Raw genomic sequence first — 18,625 nt, 5'->3', positions numbered from 1 at the left:
TTCTTTTGTATTTTTCATAGGATGATGCTGATGTTTTTGGTGAAGTCCGTGAAGAAGAGGAAGAAGAAGATGAAGGAGAAGAAGCTGAGATGGATGCAACTCTCAGAGCAAATGTACCTAAGTTCTTTTCCCCTCTCAATTGTTTAACGATTTTTTATTCTATGTGCACACTGACACTGCTGCTATTTCGAATACTTTAACTCTTCAACTGCAAAATTAAATTTCATGATTATTCCAGTGTTGGGATTTTAGTTTTGATCACATGGCTTTGATTGTCTTGATTGCTGTTATTTGCCTGAAGTGCAACTGCACAGAGTTCTGTTCTGTTTGCAGCACAATGTGTTCAGTGTTGGTTTTTAGTTTGTCGAGACTGTGGCAATTCGCTGCATAAAACTGTTATTGTGTTGAAGTTTGGTTTTGCTTACAATTTAACAATCTTTGTTTGTATTGTAGATGACTTTATTTTTAGTTGATTAAAACCTTTTAAGCTTAAATATTCCAGTTTGGGTTTATAACATCCAGTAATGATGTTAAGCATCTACCAAAAAATAAGAATTGTACAAGTATTTGACTTTATTTTTGTTTCTTGTTTTGTGCAGTTGGCAGAAAGAGAAGAAAACAAGAAGAAACTAGAAGGGGGACTTCATCCTCGAGACATTGATGCTTTCTGGCTGCAGAGGAAGCTCAATAAGTATTATCCTGATGATCCAACAGTGGCACAAACCAGGTCGAAAGAAATCTTAGAAATCCTCAAGGTACGTGTGTGATGCAGCTCATTCGTTCTTCATCCAGACTCGCCTGGATGTGGATGGAGAGTTATTTGAGACAGGGTTTTACAGCCAGATGCTCTTCCTATCACTAACCCTTACCAGTTCTTCAGGGAACAGATCTCTCTATTCCACAGGCCTTTGAAAGTACTGAGTGACCAATCGCAATGTCATAATTCAGATTTGCTCAAGCAATGACAATATAAACATGTGTACACACTCTCACACACACACACGTGTGTGTGTATAATCCAAATAAGAAGACAGAGTTTATCAAATCTTTAATGACGAGTTACAATTGTTTCTGTACCAACTCTATTTTTAACACCAGTTCATGTAAAAGTCCCTTGCAAAAAAGCTAGATGATTGCAGTTTTAAATATTTGGGTGGTACTTCTTTGGACCTCCATCAAAGATGTGCTCTTACATTGTGCATCTGCCAAGCATTGTATTTTCCTTTTATTCATATATATCATCATCATCATCATCGTTTAACGTCCGCTTTCCATGCTAGCATGGGTTGGACGATTTGACTGAGGACTGGTGAAACCGGATGGCAACACCAGGCTCCAGTCTAATTTGGCAGAGTTTCTACAGCTGGATGCCCTTCCTTTCTGTTCTCCTCATGGTGTCTTTGTGGTTTCACTTTCAGAATGCTGTTGACGATCGAGAAGCTGAGAACCAATTAGTGATGCTGCTGGGAGTCAGTCAGTTTGAGTTTATCAAAATTCTGAGACAACACAGACAAATGGGTAAGCATGAATTTCGTAATGTTGTCATTGCTGTTGTTAAGGATGTTCTTGTTAGTGGGGTTTGGTATGACATATTTCTTATGACCACACACACACACACATTCACATCCTGGACCAAATGTTGAGGAAGGTCACTTGGTTGCTTGGCATAAAATCAGACATACTCCAGCCTCTGGCCCACAAGCGTCCTCTCTCTGTCTTTTCTATTGATACTGTAATGGCCTCTATTCTTCAAATCTGGCTGGTCTCATGCCACCACCACCACCACCACCACCACCACCACTCATGCATTCATGACCCACTCATCTCTCCTCCTCCCACTCCCCTTATGTTCACCATGCCTGCTCCTAATGCCACACTAACCTTTAGACCCAGTTCCTTCATCACTTGAACATCAGCTGTGGTTTAAATAGCACCAATCAGTTTAATGCTTCATTCTCTTCAGAGTGGATTAAATAAATACCAGACATGCCATGGGGTAATTTAAATCACATTCACTTTTTGTTTTTTTTATATATATACTTGTGACCTGCAAATGTGATAAATCTAAGAAATTTGTCACTTTTTTTTTCTTTTTCTTTTCGTACAGTATTGTATTGCACGTTGCTTGCTCAAGCCCAGAGTGCTGCAGAGAGGAAAGAAGTTGAAGAGAAAATGGAAAATGACGCAGACCTGTCAAATATCTTGATGGCATTGCAAGCCACCGAGAAAGAGGACATTGTCAGTGAGCAAAGGGCTCGCAGACATCAAGCACGCCAGTCTCGAATGGCTGCAAACATGGAGCCCATGCTTGCAAATGGTGTAGACCAGGTAAGCTCCAGGAATTTTGTCAGGTCCTTCTACCACCACCACCATCCCTCCTTTAAAATACAGTGTAATAGAATTTCTAAATATACCATATATTAATTCTGCTGTTGCATTTTCCTTGTCTGGGGCAATATTTCTGAATGAATTATTATTTCTTCAATCTACTTGGCTGACAAACAGGTTCCACTTCTGACTTTATATTTGAGTGATCAGCTGTAGGAAAGAAAACTTAGGCTTAAAAAACAGTTCCTTCAATATGTAAATGTCATATTGTGTAAAAGAGAATCTGTGCCATTACTGAATCATCATCATCATTGTTTAATATCCGTTTTCTATGCTGGGCAGTTTAACTGGAACTGGTAAGATAGAGAGCTGCACCAGGTTCCAGTCTGAATTTGGCTTGGTTTCTATAGCTGGATGCCCTTCCTAACACCAACCACTCCACAGAGTGTACTGGATGCCTTTTATGTGAGACCAACATGGCTGTGTTTTACATGTCACCGGCACAGGTGCGATGCCAAGTAATTTTATCTATCAAAATATAATATTGGGGATGCAAGTATTCTTGAACATACCTCCTGGAGTGACAACCATGCCCTGCAAACTTACAGGCCACCTTGCCTGGGATATGGTGAAGTCATGAGACTGCAGCATGGCAGATTGTGAAGAGGCAGTGGAGGAGCTCAACTGAGCTAACAGTGCTTCTTAACATTGATGCTGAACCGAAGAATCCTAAAAGATCAATGGTCAGGATCACCAATCTCTGTCAAGAGAGTAACTGCAACGCATCCATAGCGTCCCTGGTTGTGTAATCAGTTAATGAGTCACTGTGACTCAAACTCCCAATTGAAATATGAATAATAGAATTGGTTGGCAACAGAGAGTTGCAGGAATCTGTGCAAATAGCACAAACGGAGGAGGATCAAAATTTATGTGAACTAGAAAATTACAATTTTTAAATCTCACAACGTGAGATATTCAGCAACAGTACTTTTTATCAACATAACATGGCAGTCCTGGTTTAGGACGAATGTTGCTGTAATTTAGCCCCAAGAGACATCATCTCCAGCTGGCTATACGACATGATCTTGTATTATTATTTAAGGCAGAAAGCTGGCAGAATTGTTAGCATGCTGAGCAAAATGCTTAGCGATATTTCATGTCTTTGTGTTCTCAGTTCAAAATCTGCTGAGGTCAGCTTTGCCTTTCATCTTTTCCGGTTCGATAAAGTAAGTACCAGTTGAACACTGGGCGGGGGTCAATGTAATCAACACATCTCCTCCTCCCAAAACTGCTGTCCTTGTGGCAAAATTATCAACATCATCATCATCATTATTAACATTGTTGGTTTTTTGTCAGGTTATGAGCCAAGTGCAGTTGTTGGACCTAGATGACTTAGTCTTCTCCCAAGGAAGTCATTTGATGGCCAATAAGAGATGCCAACTGCCTGATGGTTCTTTCCGGAAGCAGCGCAAAGGTAATTTCTCATATTTTTATTGCCTTCATACCTTTTGTCCCTTGATGATTTTTTTTTTGTTTTTTTATATATTTTGGCTTATGACAGAACATAAATGTTCTTTGTACAATGTCCAGGAAAGGTTTTCTTTTAAACGGTGGGCCATAACTCCCTCCCTCCCCCCATACTAGTGTTCTGTTAGTCTTGTTTGTTAAAATACAAACACAAATGCTGGGAACCTAAGAGTTGTCCTGTATTGAACTCCTAATCAATGTATAACAAATGCTAATTAAAAGCTGCCAGTCACATGGTACGCACAAGTTTTATGTGACCTTGTCTGTTTTTTTTTTTCCTTCTCTGCACTCCTGTCAGAATTGAACCCACATACAGACATTCAAGTGCCAGAGAGTCCTCAAAGCACTCATTGGTAATCTTAAGTAGTCCCCTGATACCTTTTACCATATTTACAGAATATTGGAATTTGAGTTTTTATCTTCTTTTTTTCCTTTGTTTACCATTCTTTGTTGTGATTTATTCTCTGCAGTTCCTATTTGGACCCTTGAATTAGAATATAAAACAAAAGGAAACCAGTAACAGGTTTTGAGTCTTTAGGAAGACTGGGTCGTGTTTCTTCTGAAAGGGGAAGTGGTATGGAAAGAGGTGGCCTTGTGCCCCCGGTGATAAGAGGTCAAGCTGTGATACAGGGCAGAAACAGATGCCTTGCAATAGAGGAGACACATGGATACCCCAGTTGTTGGAGACAAAATGGTGTTTAATGTGCCAGGGCCTAAAATCAAGGTATAAGGAGGTGAGTCTAAGTGGTATGGTACGGAGGATAAGGGAGGGGGGTAAGAGGAGGAGAAGGGGAATACAGTAAGTAATGAACACGGGCGTATAGGAGGCTGACAGGATAGCAATGATACAGTTGGTGGTGGGCAGCGCAGGAGTGGAGATGTACATCAATATTTGTGTTTAAATACAAACAGGTGATTATGGACAAGTTGGTAACATACACTTAGGGGCAGTCTCAGGTAGTTTGGTAACATAGGACCAATGGCTGTCTCTGGTAGGTTGTTGGTGAATGGACTAAATGTTTGTTGCTATGTATATGAAGGTACCTGGCCTGGTGGTTGGGGTGTTGCATTCTCAATCGCTAAATCAAGGGTTCAGGTCCTGAACTGGGGCAGCATGTTGTGTTCTTGAGCAAAACACTTCATTTCACGGCACCCTGCAGACAAGAGGGTGACAGAATTGCTGGTCCGATGGCAGAGATATTTTACAGTATATCTCCTGGTTCTCTACATTCTGAGTTCAAATCCCAGCTGCCTGGAAAAGGCAACAAGAAACCACTCCAGTATTCATCCCAGGTTTAATCATTGTAGCCAAAGTCTGAGAAATTTACTTAACAATGGCAGGGGAGGGTGCACGGCCCCACACCACCTCAGGTCATATAGAGAGTGCTGGAGAAGGGTCACATGCACAGGGCCTGCCCATGGGTAGGTCACCACTAGAGTCTATATGTATTTAGGTAAGTAGTGGTGTGTGTGTTTTATATATATTGTGAGAGTATCCACTCTGAAATAGAATCTGGTCATGGCCAGTTGGCAGTGTTGCTTAAATAAAGGGCTGGTTCCAAAATACAATGATGTGTGTGTGTGTATCAATATGGCTTTTATATCAATGTATGTGTGTGTATGTGTAATCTATGTTTGATATACAGAATGATCAGAACCACAATTACACTGTGTTGTGGTCAAGAGTCACAACACCTCCTGCAAGAATAGACTTGACCGAACGACTATAATGACAGACAGAGTAGGCATTAATCGCAGTAGGTCATGAGGTGTCGTTTTGGTAGTTTGTTGGATTGTTACATTGTTACCCTGCTTCATCATCATCATCATCATCATTGTTTAACATCTGTTTTCCATGCTGGTATGGGTTGGACAGTTCAACTGGGGTCTGAGAAGCTAGGAGGCTGCATCAGACTCCAGTCTGATCTGGCAGTGTTTCTACAGCTGGATGCCCTTCCTAATGCCAACCACTCTGAGAGTGTAATGGGTGCTTTTTACGTGCCACCGGCACAGGAGCCAGAGGGGGCTGGCATCAACTCTGTTTGGATGGTGCTTTTACGTGCCACCGGCATAGGAGCCAGTCAAGGCAGCACTAGCATCAGCAACATTTGGATGGTGCTTTTTATGTGCCACCAGCACAGAAGCCAGTCGGGGCAAGGGGGCTGGCATCAACCATGTTTGGATGGTACTTTTTACGGTTATAGTGTAAACAAGTGTCATCATAACTAGTGGTGATACAACAATAATTGCTGACGAGTAACTACGTTACAATACACTGTAACAAAATTTTTATTTTATCTTGTTTTTTTTTCTTTGGTCAGTAAATGTTATTTCCTATTTGCTTTTATCTAGAAATCAAAGGTAATGGCTACTATTCCCTTCAAACTTAGCTTTTGTGACCAGGACATCAATGTTTCGAAACTGACCAATTTTCCATTACATTTCAGTCAGATTCAGCAGTGAGTTGCTGAAGCAGAAATATCATTATAGCAAATATTCTGCTCAATGCTGCAAATTTGCTCATCAGTTGCTTGACCTTAACCAGTTGAGCGTGTCCCTTGGTGGCTGACGATATATGCCTCTCTGATCATGAGCAGGAATAATGGGGGAGCATCATAGCCATGTGTTGAGAGGGATTCTTTTAAGGTTTGAATAAATTTAATAAAAGCCAAGTTTGAAGGAAAGGAGTCAGAGCAAATAGGAAATAACAGTTGCTACCCAAAGACAAAGATTATGTAACACAGTGTTATGGAACCCTTTCTGCAAAGCTAACAATCTCTTTTTTATCTCAACAGGATATGAAGAAGTCCATGTTCCTGCCTTGAAACCCAAATCATTTGACCAGAACGAGGTACATGATGAGACAACTTTTTCATTTGTTGTGTCTGTTTCTTGTGTTTCTTTTTTCTTCTGTTCGTTATAACAATTACTGTAATCAACTTGATGTGACTGTGTGGTTATGAAGTGTGCTCTGAAACCATGTGGTTTTAGGTTCAGTCCCTCTATGTGGCACCTTCTGCAAGTGTCTTCTATTATAGTTTCAAACTAACAAATGTCTTGTGAGTAGATATGCTCAATGGAAACTGCGTGGAAGCCTGTCCATGTACACGTGTGTGTGTGTGTGTATGTATGTCTGTGTAAGTGATTGTTTGTATCCCTTGTAACTTAGTAGTTTTGCAAAAAGATACCAGTAAGATATGTAGCAGTCTTTAAAATAAGCACTAGGGGGTCGATTTCACCAACCAAAACCTTCAAGGTGATGACCCAGCATGGCCACAGTACAATGACTTAAACAAGAAAAAAATAAAGCCTGACAGGTACTCTATGACCAAAGTAAGTACCTTATCATGTAAGTACCTTGACAGTAAACTTATAAAAAATACCTTTTTCGTTAGCATTTGTTAATTACTTCTCTGCACAGCATTCATCAGTGTTGGCGCTTCCTCAAGAAGTGGACCATTCTACCATTGAGTGTTAATTGTCTTGGAGACAGAGAATACTGTACCAGCAGCTGTTTTGGTGATAGCCGTGTTGATGCACTACCTGCAGTTTGGAAGATGTCCATTGAAACACAGGAGATGAATGAATGACATAGTCACATGACATGTCCAAATTCTCATCTAGTTATTGAAGACCTATTCTAGTGCAAGTGAAAGAATATGGTAGCATCAGCTCCTTTAGTGCTAACCCTTATTCACTGGCTAACTACAGTCTGAAAGAAGTCCTTGGAGTACAGAAGGTGAATGAATGAATATGCTCAGAGGTGTCAATTTTTTTTATTTACCTCTCAAAGACACTTGTGAAGGTGTCTGGCCTAGTGGTTAAGTGTGTTGCTCTCATGATCATGAGATTGTGGTTTCAATTCCCAAACCAGCTGTACCTTGTGTTCTTGAGCAAAACATTTCATTTCATGTTACCCCAGTCCACTTATCACTAAACAGGTCACCCTGCAATGGATCAGCTTCCCAATCAGGGGAAATGTTGGCCTGCTTGCCTAACCAGTGAGGTGGCATTATTCAAAAGCTAAAACAACACAAAGCACATTGTGATCAGAGATGTGTAACAACATACAATAGTCTGGTTGATCACGATCATGTGATCAAAGATGCATACTCTAGTGATTTTCTATAAATTAGAATGCATTAATTTAATAACCCTTTCAAAGTTTAATGAATACTTTTATTTATTTTCTTATTTTCTATTTTGAAGTGTTAACGGTTATTTTATGCATTTATGTTTTTCTTTCTATTTTCCTCGAAGACTTTGATTCCAATTGAGCGCTTACCAAAATATGCTCAACCAGCTTTTGAAGGCTTCAAGAGTCTGAACCGAATACAAAGCAGACTTTGCAAGACTGCTTTGGAAACATCTGAAAACATTTTGCTGTGTGCCCCAACAGTAAGTACCATCACAGAAGACCCTTCTCTAAACATATTGTATGTCCATTAACCCTTTTGATACCAACCTGCCCAAGATTGTCTTTGATTCTGTGGTACACACTTCTTGTTTTAACCCTGTATGGAATTGATCATGCATTATCTTGTAGCTTTGAGATTTTGAAGAAGTAATCGTTCATTTTTAGAATGATATTGTAGGGATAGTGTGAGGGGCCAGATCTGGTCAATTTGAACATAAAACAGGTCGACTATTTTGACCAGATATAGCCAATTTAGATACTAAAGAGTTGAAGTGATCTAAATTTAAATTTCCAATTAAAATTTCTTGCTAATTTAATGTTCTAAATAACAGGTTAATAATGACCAAGTTTTTTTACTATATTCGTCATTATTTTCAAAATTATCTATAAGGTAAACAGTATATTTCAAGAAGAATATGGTAATAAAGGGGTTAAACATTCTATGTTCCAAGTGGCAAGAATACCGTATTATTGGCAAGTGTTCTCTTGGTTGTAATGAGTTCAAGCCCTTGTATAAGTACCACTTATGGAAGTATGATCTCAGCCAAGCAGGTCTGTTATAGGACTCATTTCTTTTAACAGTTTCTTTCATTACCATAGGACCTTCAATTTGTAAAGATACTTGTACATAACCTGGTTCTTTATCAGCCAATCCCTGAAGTGGGAACCAAAACAGGGACTTATTTGATTTAAGAAATGTTGGGAGGTCAGAAAAAATATTTCACCCAACACTCTAGTCATGTTCTTTTTTTTATATATAAAATTCAATTGAAGAATTTATCTATCATCTCTATATAACATTCTTTTTTTCCTTCTAGGGTGCCGGTAAAACCAATGTGGCATTACTCTGCATGCTGCGAGAAATTGGTAAACATGTAAACAATAATGGTACCATTAATACGGATGAGTTTAAAGTTGTTTATATTGCACCCATGAAATCTCTTGTACAAGAAATGGTTGGAAATTTTACTGAGGTAAGTTTATTTTCAATATATTTTTTTGCTTCAATTATTTTTATACTTTAATATAGATTTATATATTTTACCCTCATAATTCTTTTCTTGCCAACTATTTTCCTTGGGGACATACCCCAACACATCCCTGCCATCATCTCTCTCACTATCACCCCCTTTATCTTACTTTTTAACTCACTTTCTTTTGTTTTCCAACTGGAATATTCTTATTATAAATAGCTTAATTGCTACATAAAAAGCACCCAGTACATTCTGTTAAATTACTTGTGTTGGGAGGGACACCAAGCTGTAGATACCATACGAAAGCAGATTTTGAAATTGGTAGAGCTCTCTGGCTTGTCTATTCTTGTCTCCTCTGTACCTTAAATCTCTCAACTGACACAAAGCCACACATCCCTTAATACTACTCCCCCACTTCCCAGTTGAAGGGTTTTTGTCTTGCTAGGTACTTGGTGACCCTGTTGGTGATGGTGTCATGTAAAAAACACTGGTGTTCATGCCTTGTAAAAAGCATCCAGTACACTTTTGTAAAGTGGTTAGCATTAGGAAGGGAATCCAGCCATAGAAACCATGCCAAAACAGAGTTAGAACTTGGTGCAGCTCTCTGGCCTGCCAACTCCTGCTTTACTATCCAGCATGGAAAATGGACATTAAATGATGATGATGAACAATGTAAGTATTAACAAGTGTCCCCAGATGTTAATTGTTTTAGAAGATGCAGGTAAACAAGACACCTGACAAACCACAAAAGGAATCCACCACCACCACCACCCCTTCAACAATCACAGTCAAGAAGCTGAATTATTTATACAAAACCCTTATCCAGGTGCTTCCAAGGCAAACTTCTTGATCACACAATCATCTCTGTACCTATGGGGAGGAGAGCATAACATTGAGGTTAAGAAGTTTGTTTTAGAGCCATGTATTTTAGAGCTTACTTCCATTGCATGGTACTGTAGGCTGGTGCCTTCTACTATGGTCACAGACTGACCAATACTTTGTGGTTAAAATTAGTACCAAGATTTGAGTCAGTTGAATTGGTGCACATAAAAAAAGGAAAGGTAAGTGGCACCAAAGACTAATGGGTGATGTTAGCAAGTCCACAAGGTCAGTTGAATTGGTGGGGTTGGTTGGAGGAGGGAATACATAGATGATGACAATGTTCAGAGAAAAGTAATAAATGTTATGATTTTGGTTTTAAAATTATAAAAGTTTACTAAAATTTCCATAAGGGTGAAATTAAAGGCCCCATCCAGAAATTAGTGGTCATAGTTTCCAATTTCCATCAGTGCCAAATTATGTAGAGTTGCCATAACACAAGGGATGTCTAATTTTAATTACACATTTTATGTTCTTACATTCTTCTAGAGATTGAAATCATATGGTTTGAAAGTTGCTGAACTGACAGGAGATCACCAGTTAACGAAGGAACAGATTACTGCAACTCAAGTAATTGTCTGCACTCCAGAGAAATGGGATATCATCACTCGTAAAGGTGGTGAGAGAACCTACACTCAAGCTGTGCGACTCATGATTTTTGTAAGTTTCCTTTTACTCATGTTTGCAGTTTGATTTTCTTTCTCTAATGTTTTTAATATTTTGCAACCAAATCTCTAAAACGTTTTTAAAAAAAGCTCTTTTGCGTTGTTAAAAGTGTGGAACTTGTATCTTAGATCTCAGATTTGAAGTTTGTCTCAAAATGTTGTCAACAATCACTTAATCACGTCAATGATTTAATCATTATTTAGTACTAGCTGACCACATGCCATCAAAAATGACGGCTAATTATAGTATTTTATATATAAATAAGGTACATAATAATCACACATATAAACATTCACATACATCCCTTGTACATGCACACACATATACTCACACACAGTTGAAACGCTAATTTTTTTTCACCCCTTCTTTTCTTTTACTCCCTCTCAGTCAGGGCTATTACTCTCCTTCACTGAATTACTATTCTCTCTCCTCTTCTGTGCCTGGCATGATTCTGGACAAATATATATATATATATATATATATATATATATATATATATAAAAACACTACGCTCGTTATTATATTAGGAAGTTTTGACTGAGTCTAATAAGGTAAAAAAAAAAGTGTCTACTCTATAATGAAGAAAGCTGTTTATTAATTAATTTGATGTTTATCACTTGCTAAAAGAAAGCAATTATTAAAACTTACATTGTTTATAAAATGTGGTTGTCAAGTTATTTTTATTATTGAAGATTTCAACCACAGGAAACTAATTTCAATTCATATCAAGGCTGGTTTTTTAATTTTGTTTTAACTACACGGTAGCTTTCCCTCTTCGACTTTTCTACAATTGTATCAGTAAAAACATTTCTCCGAGCTGTAAGTTTGATCCAGCATCATCCTAATCATATTGATTCCAGTATTCTCTCGTATTTGTCGAATGTTTTCAAAGAAATAGAAAGCTGAAGAATATGGAATAAGAAAGTCAAAGACTAGTGGACCTCAACTAGAATGCAATCCCAAATCTCTTCACTTATTGTATTGGTCAGTTCCATCCAAACTGACCTGCGACTGCTCCCTAATGATTGATCATATTGACATAATTTCTATGTGTGCGGTGGGAGGAGAGGGGGGGGTACCCAGTCAATTGGATTTACCCCCAGTTTATTATAGGTACTTACTTTATCAGTCAAAACAAGATGAACAGTAAAAGTTGGTTCCACCGTGATTTGAAATCAGATCATAAAGGAATTCAAAGAAATATAGGCACCCTTACCATGACTACCATCACAGTTAGTGATTTCAGATAGCAGACTCTTCTGTTACTTCAAAATTTTCTGGACTGCAACATTTCCATTACAGAAGTTGCCTGTAATACAAGACACTCGGTTTTTCTATCTTTGCTGCTGTTTCACCATAGTTGGGATGGCAGAGGTAACCTTATAATATAAACAGCAATCATTATAATCATCATTCCTTCTGTATATGTTTTCATTTTCTTTCTTTAGGATGAGATCCACTTGCTACATGATGACCGAGGGCCTGTCTTAGAATCTCTTGTATCCCGGTAAGGGCTTCCTTTTCTTACCTTCATGCCAGCTGGTTTTTTTTTTTAATCTTGTTATCTTTTCCTCGTGATTGCCCATCAATAAATTGAACTGTTATTTCTAATGTCTCCTCTGGTAGATTGTCTCTTAACCCTTTAGCATTTACACCACTCATATCCAGCCCAAATATTCTATGTGCTTTATGTTCAAACAAGACAGATCCATCCTCTCACACCTACCTAACAATGTTATTCTAAAACATAAACAATCACATCATCAAAATCTGAAAGCTACAAGATAACGTATAATTCAATGCAATGTGAATAAAAAAGCATTACATTTGATAAAGTAATCTAAATGCTGAAGGGTTAAACAGTCTGGTAATCACTTAGGCCATGAGGTTACTTTATAGGTAGTTTGCTTCCCAACCAGATGGTTTAGGGTTCAAGTCCCACTGCATGGTGTCTTTGGAAAGTATCTTCCAGTGTAACCCCAGGCCAACCAAAGCCTTGTGAGTGGATTTAGTAGACAGAAAGAAGCCTGTCATTGCATGTGTGTGTGTCTATATATGTGGCTTTGTGTCTATCCCCCACCACTGCTTGACAACCAGTGTTGGTATGTTTACATCCCTATAACAGTGGTTTGGTAAAAGAGTGAGATAGCATAAGTATCTTCTTTTAAAAAATAAGACCTGGGGTCAATTCATTCGACTAAAGATTCTTCAAGGCAGTGCCCCAGCATGGCCACACTCTAATGACTGAAAGAAATAAAAGATAGAAAGAGAGGAAATTGTTCATCTTTTTTTTTTTTTTTCTTTCTCTCACCACAGAACAATCCGGAACATAGAAACAACTCGGGAGGAAGTTCGTTTAGTGGGTCTCAGTGCCACACTCCCCAATTATGAAGATATAGCAACATTCCTTAGAGTTGATGCCTCACAGGGCCTCTTCTTCTTCGACAACAGCTACCGGCCGGTGCCACTGGAACAACAGTTTATTGGAATCACTGAAAAGAAAGCTGTGAAACGATTTCAAATTATGAATGAAATTGTGTACGAAAAAGTAATGGAACATGCCGGTAAAAACCAGGTACCTACAAGTAATAACTCTTTCATTAATAGCCGTCTATGGGTCAAACCCATGCTAACAGTGGGAAAAAAGGCTACTAAATGACAATGATGGATTGTACTTAATGTATATACATAGTTGGTAGGCCAGTTATTGCAGTTTTTGTCCCAAGATGACAACTGCTATGGACTTGCTGTGTTGAAAACAATATTGGAAGGAGACGAAAATTTGTCCCAGTGAAAGTGCCTGGTACATTTCACCTGTACGTGTGACTGGTTGAGAGTCCACACCAATGAAAAAGCTCAAAAAGGCCAGTACACATCTGGTGTTGTTGGCTGCTACTGGCATTTGTTTCCATCTAATATTATTTATTGCATTTTTAACAGAGCGACTCCATGAGAGATGTTATCTCAGAGCGAATACCATAGTAACTGGCCTATCAGATGATGTATATACATTAAGTATGATACATAGGTGGCTATTTTAATCTAATATTGTCTCAGTTGTATATACCAGATGCTGTCACTGATGCTTATTAACTGATTCCAGTGGCGTTCTCATTTGTGCAAATTTTCAGATATATTTACAAATCTTCAATTCAATTTTCGTGTGTGAAATGCTTCCTAAGCAAAACCCTGGTTCTATATTTTCCCTCCAATGTTGTTTTACAGGTTCTGGTTTTTGTTCATTCCCGTAAAGAAACCGGCAAAACTGCCCGTGCAATTCGAGACATGTGCCTTGAGAAAGATACGTTGGGGTCTTTTTTGAAAGAAGGGTCAGCTTCTACTGAAGTATTAAGAAATGAAGCAGAGCAAGTGAAGGTACTGTGGAAGAAGTATTTTCTTTGGCTTTTACATCCTGTTGTGATAAAACGCATAATATATAGGTGCTGGCATGGCTGTGTTGTTAAGAAGTTTGCTTTGCATGGGTTCAATCCCTCTGTACGACCAGTGTCCTGGGCAAGTGTACTGTAGATCCAGGCCTGCCATTTTGTTTTGCTTTGCAAGTGGATTTGGTAGACAGAAACTGTGGAAGCCTGCTGTGTGTATGTGTCTTTTACTATAACCCCAGGCTGACCAAAGCTTTGTGAGTAGATTTGGTAGACAAAGACTGAAAGAAGCCCATCATGTGTGTGTGTGTGTGGCTGTCCTTGTCTTGACATCGCAGCATCATCATCGTTTAACGTCTGCCGTCCATAATAGTTGTAAATGAGATGTCGCCATCATACAAGCTGTGTCGTTTATTTCCAATATTCTGCAAAAAGATGTCTGGCCATAGAGAAATAATTCCATCTCAAAAAACTCCACCCTCTGTAAGCATGGAAAAGTGGACATTAAAGCAATGATGATGATGATGATTAATATTAATGTTGATATTATTGCAAAATATATTGAAATCAGATTTATTCTTTTCCATGTTTATTCTATGTTGCCTGTTATTTCACTTCAAAACTTTTCTTTTTTGTTTTCTTAGAATCTCGAGTTAAGAGATCTGCTTCCATATGGTTTTGCCATTCACCACGCCGGAATGACTAAGTAAATTCTTTTTCTATTCTTCTCTCTCTCTCTTTCTTTTTCTGCCTGTCCTTTTGTCCATTGTCTGTCTGTCTATCTTCCTCTATGTGCAGTTATTTTCAACTATGTGTAACTCAGCAAACTGTCTTTGTCTTTTCCTACAACTCTCTTAGTTTCATCTTACACACATTACTAACATTTGTCTGCTTTTGTCATCATTTTTCTCCCCTCATCTTCTCCACATTCACTGTCAACCTGGTAAATTGTTTTATTTCTTGTTCACTTTCTTCCAAATATATATATATATATATATATATATATATATATATATATATATATCAATTCAAATTACGATAACTGTAAACAGACAAAGTTTGCTTTTAGAAGCGTTGAGATGTATTAAGAAAATAATTTGTTCTCAAACGCAGAAATGCTGATAGAACAGTAGGAACAGGATAAAATATCCATATTTTGCAGAAAAATTGGTCAGTAGCCAGTTGACAAATTTTTCCTGCTGTTCTGTCAGCATTATTCTACGTTTGAGAATAAATTATTTCCTTATCTGTATCATATGTATATAACTCCTTCATTTCATGGCAGCTTTTACGATTGTAATCCTCACTTTCCAAATATTATTTCTGCCAAGCAGTTTTGTTATAATTTTACAGACACTATATTTTAATCATCCTTTTTCTTACACATCTCTTCCAACCTTTTGTCTCGAACATTCTAGTCTCTACACTTCACGTCTCCCTTTCCCTTAGAAAAGCACTTAGAACCTGATGAAATATCACAGCAAGATTGATGCTTGATTTCACATGCATTTTTCCGTGCTAACATGGCTTGGACAGTAAGTGGTTTTTGTGGCCGGATGTTCTTCCAATGGCCAACCATCACCTGTTTTTCAGCTAAGCACAGGGCTTCAGGTGTGCAGAACATCTGGTTATCATGTTAAAATTGAATGTCAGAACCAGCACTGCTTCACTCAAATGGTGGCAAATGAAATATTTATGGACATTTGCATACGCAGACACACACACACATCGCGTACAGTTCGCATTTAACAAATACACTTAGGATAGTAGTGGAGGATAATGGAGACCTGCCCAAGGTACCATGCTGTAAGACTGAACCCAAAACAACATGGTTGTGAAGCTAAAACTTCTTACCAACCCATACAGCCAACTCTTCATAACACTCTGGATGGATGTTAGAAACCCTAGGCGTAGACTTAGCCCTGGTGGTTAAGTTCTAATTCTTATTTAACTAAAGTTCTCTTTGTGACCCCAACACCTTTTCTATTCAGTTTTTGTGTCGCTTCTTACTTCATTATTATAATTACCTTTAAAAACCCGTTTATTCTCTTTTCTCTTTCAGGGTAGATCGAGCTCTTGTGGAAGATCTCTTTGCAGATCGTCACATTCAGGTGTTGGTGTCCACCTCAACCCTTGCTTGGGGTGTTAATTTACCTGCACATACTGTAATCATCAAAGGAACACAGGTGTACAGCCCGGAAAAAGGAAGATGGGTTGAATTGAGTGCTTTGGATGTTATGCAGGTAAGTCTCCTTGACCAATATTTAAACTCTTCCATCTATTCAGTTTGGCAGAGACTAGAATTAAAACGGTTTGGTGGGTATGCTACTTGATTCCTTGTTCATAGGTTATCAACTGTCAGCAATTGGCGCCAGATCATTTGGGAATGTTGTCTGCTGTAGATTGGTGTCTGATGAAGGATTTGCTTCATTTGATGAACATCATGAAGTTTTTAAGAGCTTCTTAAAACTTAGGTATCATATTACAGTTTTGAAAATAGTTATTTCATCATCATCATAATTGTTTTAGCCTAGATTCTTCCCTGTTAGCATGAGATTGCAGTACAGCATATCAGATCTTCACCTGTCTGAATCTTACTTCATCTCTATGATGACAGTATGATATAAGATCTGACTTCTGAAGTAGTTCAGTCAAGTATGACTTAACTCTTTAACATTTAAACCTTTAATGACTTCAAAAAAAAAGTAAGTAAATGTTATAATAGAATATAATTATGATGCTAATAGGAAGAAAAAGTGGAAAAAGAAAACGATTAAAAACTATGTAAAAACAAAACATTTAAAATGGTACTGCTTAAGAGTGGGGTTCAGTGCAGCCATTTCATTATCATAAATTTTATACATTTCATGTCATGTTTTATGTTTTTGTCCCCACTGTGGTGTTGTGTCTGTCCTTGTATTGTCCCCTCTGTGTTAGAACCTAAGTGCTTGTTATAAAGAAATAAAACATTTAAACCAGCCATATTCAACCCAAATATTCTATCTATTGTGTGTTTAAGCTGGCTGGACCTGGCCTCTCACATCTATGAGATCCCAAAGCAGTTATTTACTGTCCAAAACTCAGCTTGGATCTTGTGTGACATGAAAATATGGATACTCTTGGGGCCAACATACTCAATGAATGTATTGAGGCTAATGGAAGGAAGAGTGAAGAATGGCTTTTCGTGTATTTTGTTGGCATGAGGCCATGTAGTTAGGAAGTTTGCTTTGACATCCCCATGGTTTAAGTTTCAATTTCACCGCGTGACCCCTTTGGTGAGTGTCTTCTACTATAGGCACAGACCAACCAAAGCCTTCACAGTGAATTTGTTAGGTGGATACTGAAAGACTTCCATTGTGTGTATGTGTGTCTCCTTACTTGGACATTGCATGCTTGCTGTAAACAAATACCAACACAACACAAGCAGTGTCTTTTGTTTGAAATCTTCTGTGAAAACACATCTGACCATTTTACTATTCATGTTTGAGGGACCAACCCTAACCCAAACTCTCGCTTAGAAACGAGTGAGGGTTGGCATCAGGAAGAGCATCCAGCCATAGAAAATAACTCATAATGCTGCCACTGCTGACCTCACCCCCACTTTGTCTCCATAGTTGTTGGAAGGCAGCAGTGACTAAGCGATTCTTCTCAGTGCCAAATAGTGACCATATAAAATTGCAAGTTGGAATGAACATGGCAAGTTGCAATTGATACTCAAAAATGCCACATGTTACCTGAAAACCATGAGCTCATAAGATTTAGCCTTCTCCCTTCACTCTTGACCCTTTAGCATTTAAACCAGCCAAAATATTCTACCCATTTCATTTGAAACCAACCAGGTCTGGCCTCTCACAACCAACTCTACAATATCATTCTAAAGATTAACAGTTACCTCATCAAAATCTCCAAAGCTGTGAGATAATCCATGATTAATTCAAAACAATGAATAAATATTACTTTTGACTGAATAATGTGACTGCTAAAGGGTTAATCATCACTAGTTTCAAGTTAGTTTGTTTGTCTTGTTTAACTTTCCATGTTTCTCTTCTTTTATCCAGATGCTTGGTCGAGCAGGTCGGCCCCAATATGACACAAGAGGAGAAGGTATCATGATAACAAACCATAGCGAACTTCAATATTACCTTTCACTCATGAACCAACAGGTAAGGATTTAGTGAGGTTTCTTTTCCTTCTCCCCACCCCCTTATCTCTTAATATTGTTAATTAGTTAGGTTAGAAAACATTATATTTGTCTTAATGTGTTGTCAGAAATTGTATGAAAGGATAAAAGACAATGTTGACCTCAGCTAGGTTTACAATAAATAATTATTATAATACTCTCTACTATGGGGGGGGGGGGCTAGTCGATTACATTGACCCCAGTGTTTCACTGGTACTTATTTTATTGACCCCGAAAGGATGAAAGGCAAGGTCAGCTTTGAAGGAATTTG

At 38.2% G+C, this 18,625-nt stretch overlaps 1 protein-coding gene and 1 non-coding gene across 2 annotated transcripts in view; both read left to right on the top strand.

Annotated features, from left to right (window-relative positions):
- Window positions 1–18,625, top strand: part of LOC106873134 (U5 small nuclear ribonucleoprotein 200 kDa helicase) — a 68,534-nt gene that overhangs the window by 12,450 nt on the left and 37,459 nt on the right. The window contains exons 6-20 of the mRNA XM_089339729.1: window positions 21–113; window positions 600–755; window positions 1,419–1,518; window positions 2,108–2,328; window positions 3,685–3,802; window positions 6,651–6,706; window positions 8,116–8,253; window positions 9,091–9,246; window positions 10,615–10,785; window positions 12,240–12,298; window positions 13,108–13,366; window positions 14,017–14,166; window positions 14,819–14,880; window positions 16,237–16,417; window positions 18,233–18,337. Of these exons, the coding sequence (XP_089195855.1) occupies window positions 21–113; window positions 600–755; window positions 1,419–1,518; window positions 2,108–2,328; window positions 3,685–3,802; window positions 6,651–6,706; window positions 8,116–8,253; window positions 9,091–9,246; window positions 10,615–10,785; window positions 12,240–12,298; window positions 13,108–13,366; window positions 14,017–14,166; window positions 14,819–14,880; window positions 16,237–16,417; window positions 18,233–18,337 (2,025 nt within the window). The remainder of the gene's footprint in view (window positions 1–20; window positions 114–599; window positions 756–1,418; window positions 1,519–2,107; window positions 2,329–3,684; window positions 3,803–6,650; window positions 6,707–8,115; window positions 8,254–9,090; window positions 9,247–10,614; window positions 10,786–12,239; window positions 12,299–13,107; window positions 13,367–14,016; window positions 14,167–14,818; window positions 14,881–16,236; window positions 16,418–18,232; window positions 18,338–18,625) is intronic.
- On the top strand, window positions 16,582–16,652 carry LOC149131401 (small nucleolar RNA SNORD36). The gene has a single exon (XR_016238026.1). It is a non-coding gene; the product is annotated as a small nucleolar RNA SNORD36 (small nucleolar RNA).

This window comes from Octopus bimaculoides, chromosome 22 (genome assembly GCF_046866305.1).
Source record: "Octopus bimaculoides isolate indiv1 chromosome 22, ASM4686630v1, whole genome shotgun sequence".
Taxonomy (NCBI): Eukaryota; Metazoa; Mollusca; class Cephalopoda; order Octopoda; family Octopodidae; genus Octopus; species Octopus bimaculoides.
The sequence above is the reverse complement of the archived record's forward strand: the minus strand, read 5'-3'. Positions and strand labels throughout refer to the sequence as shown.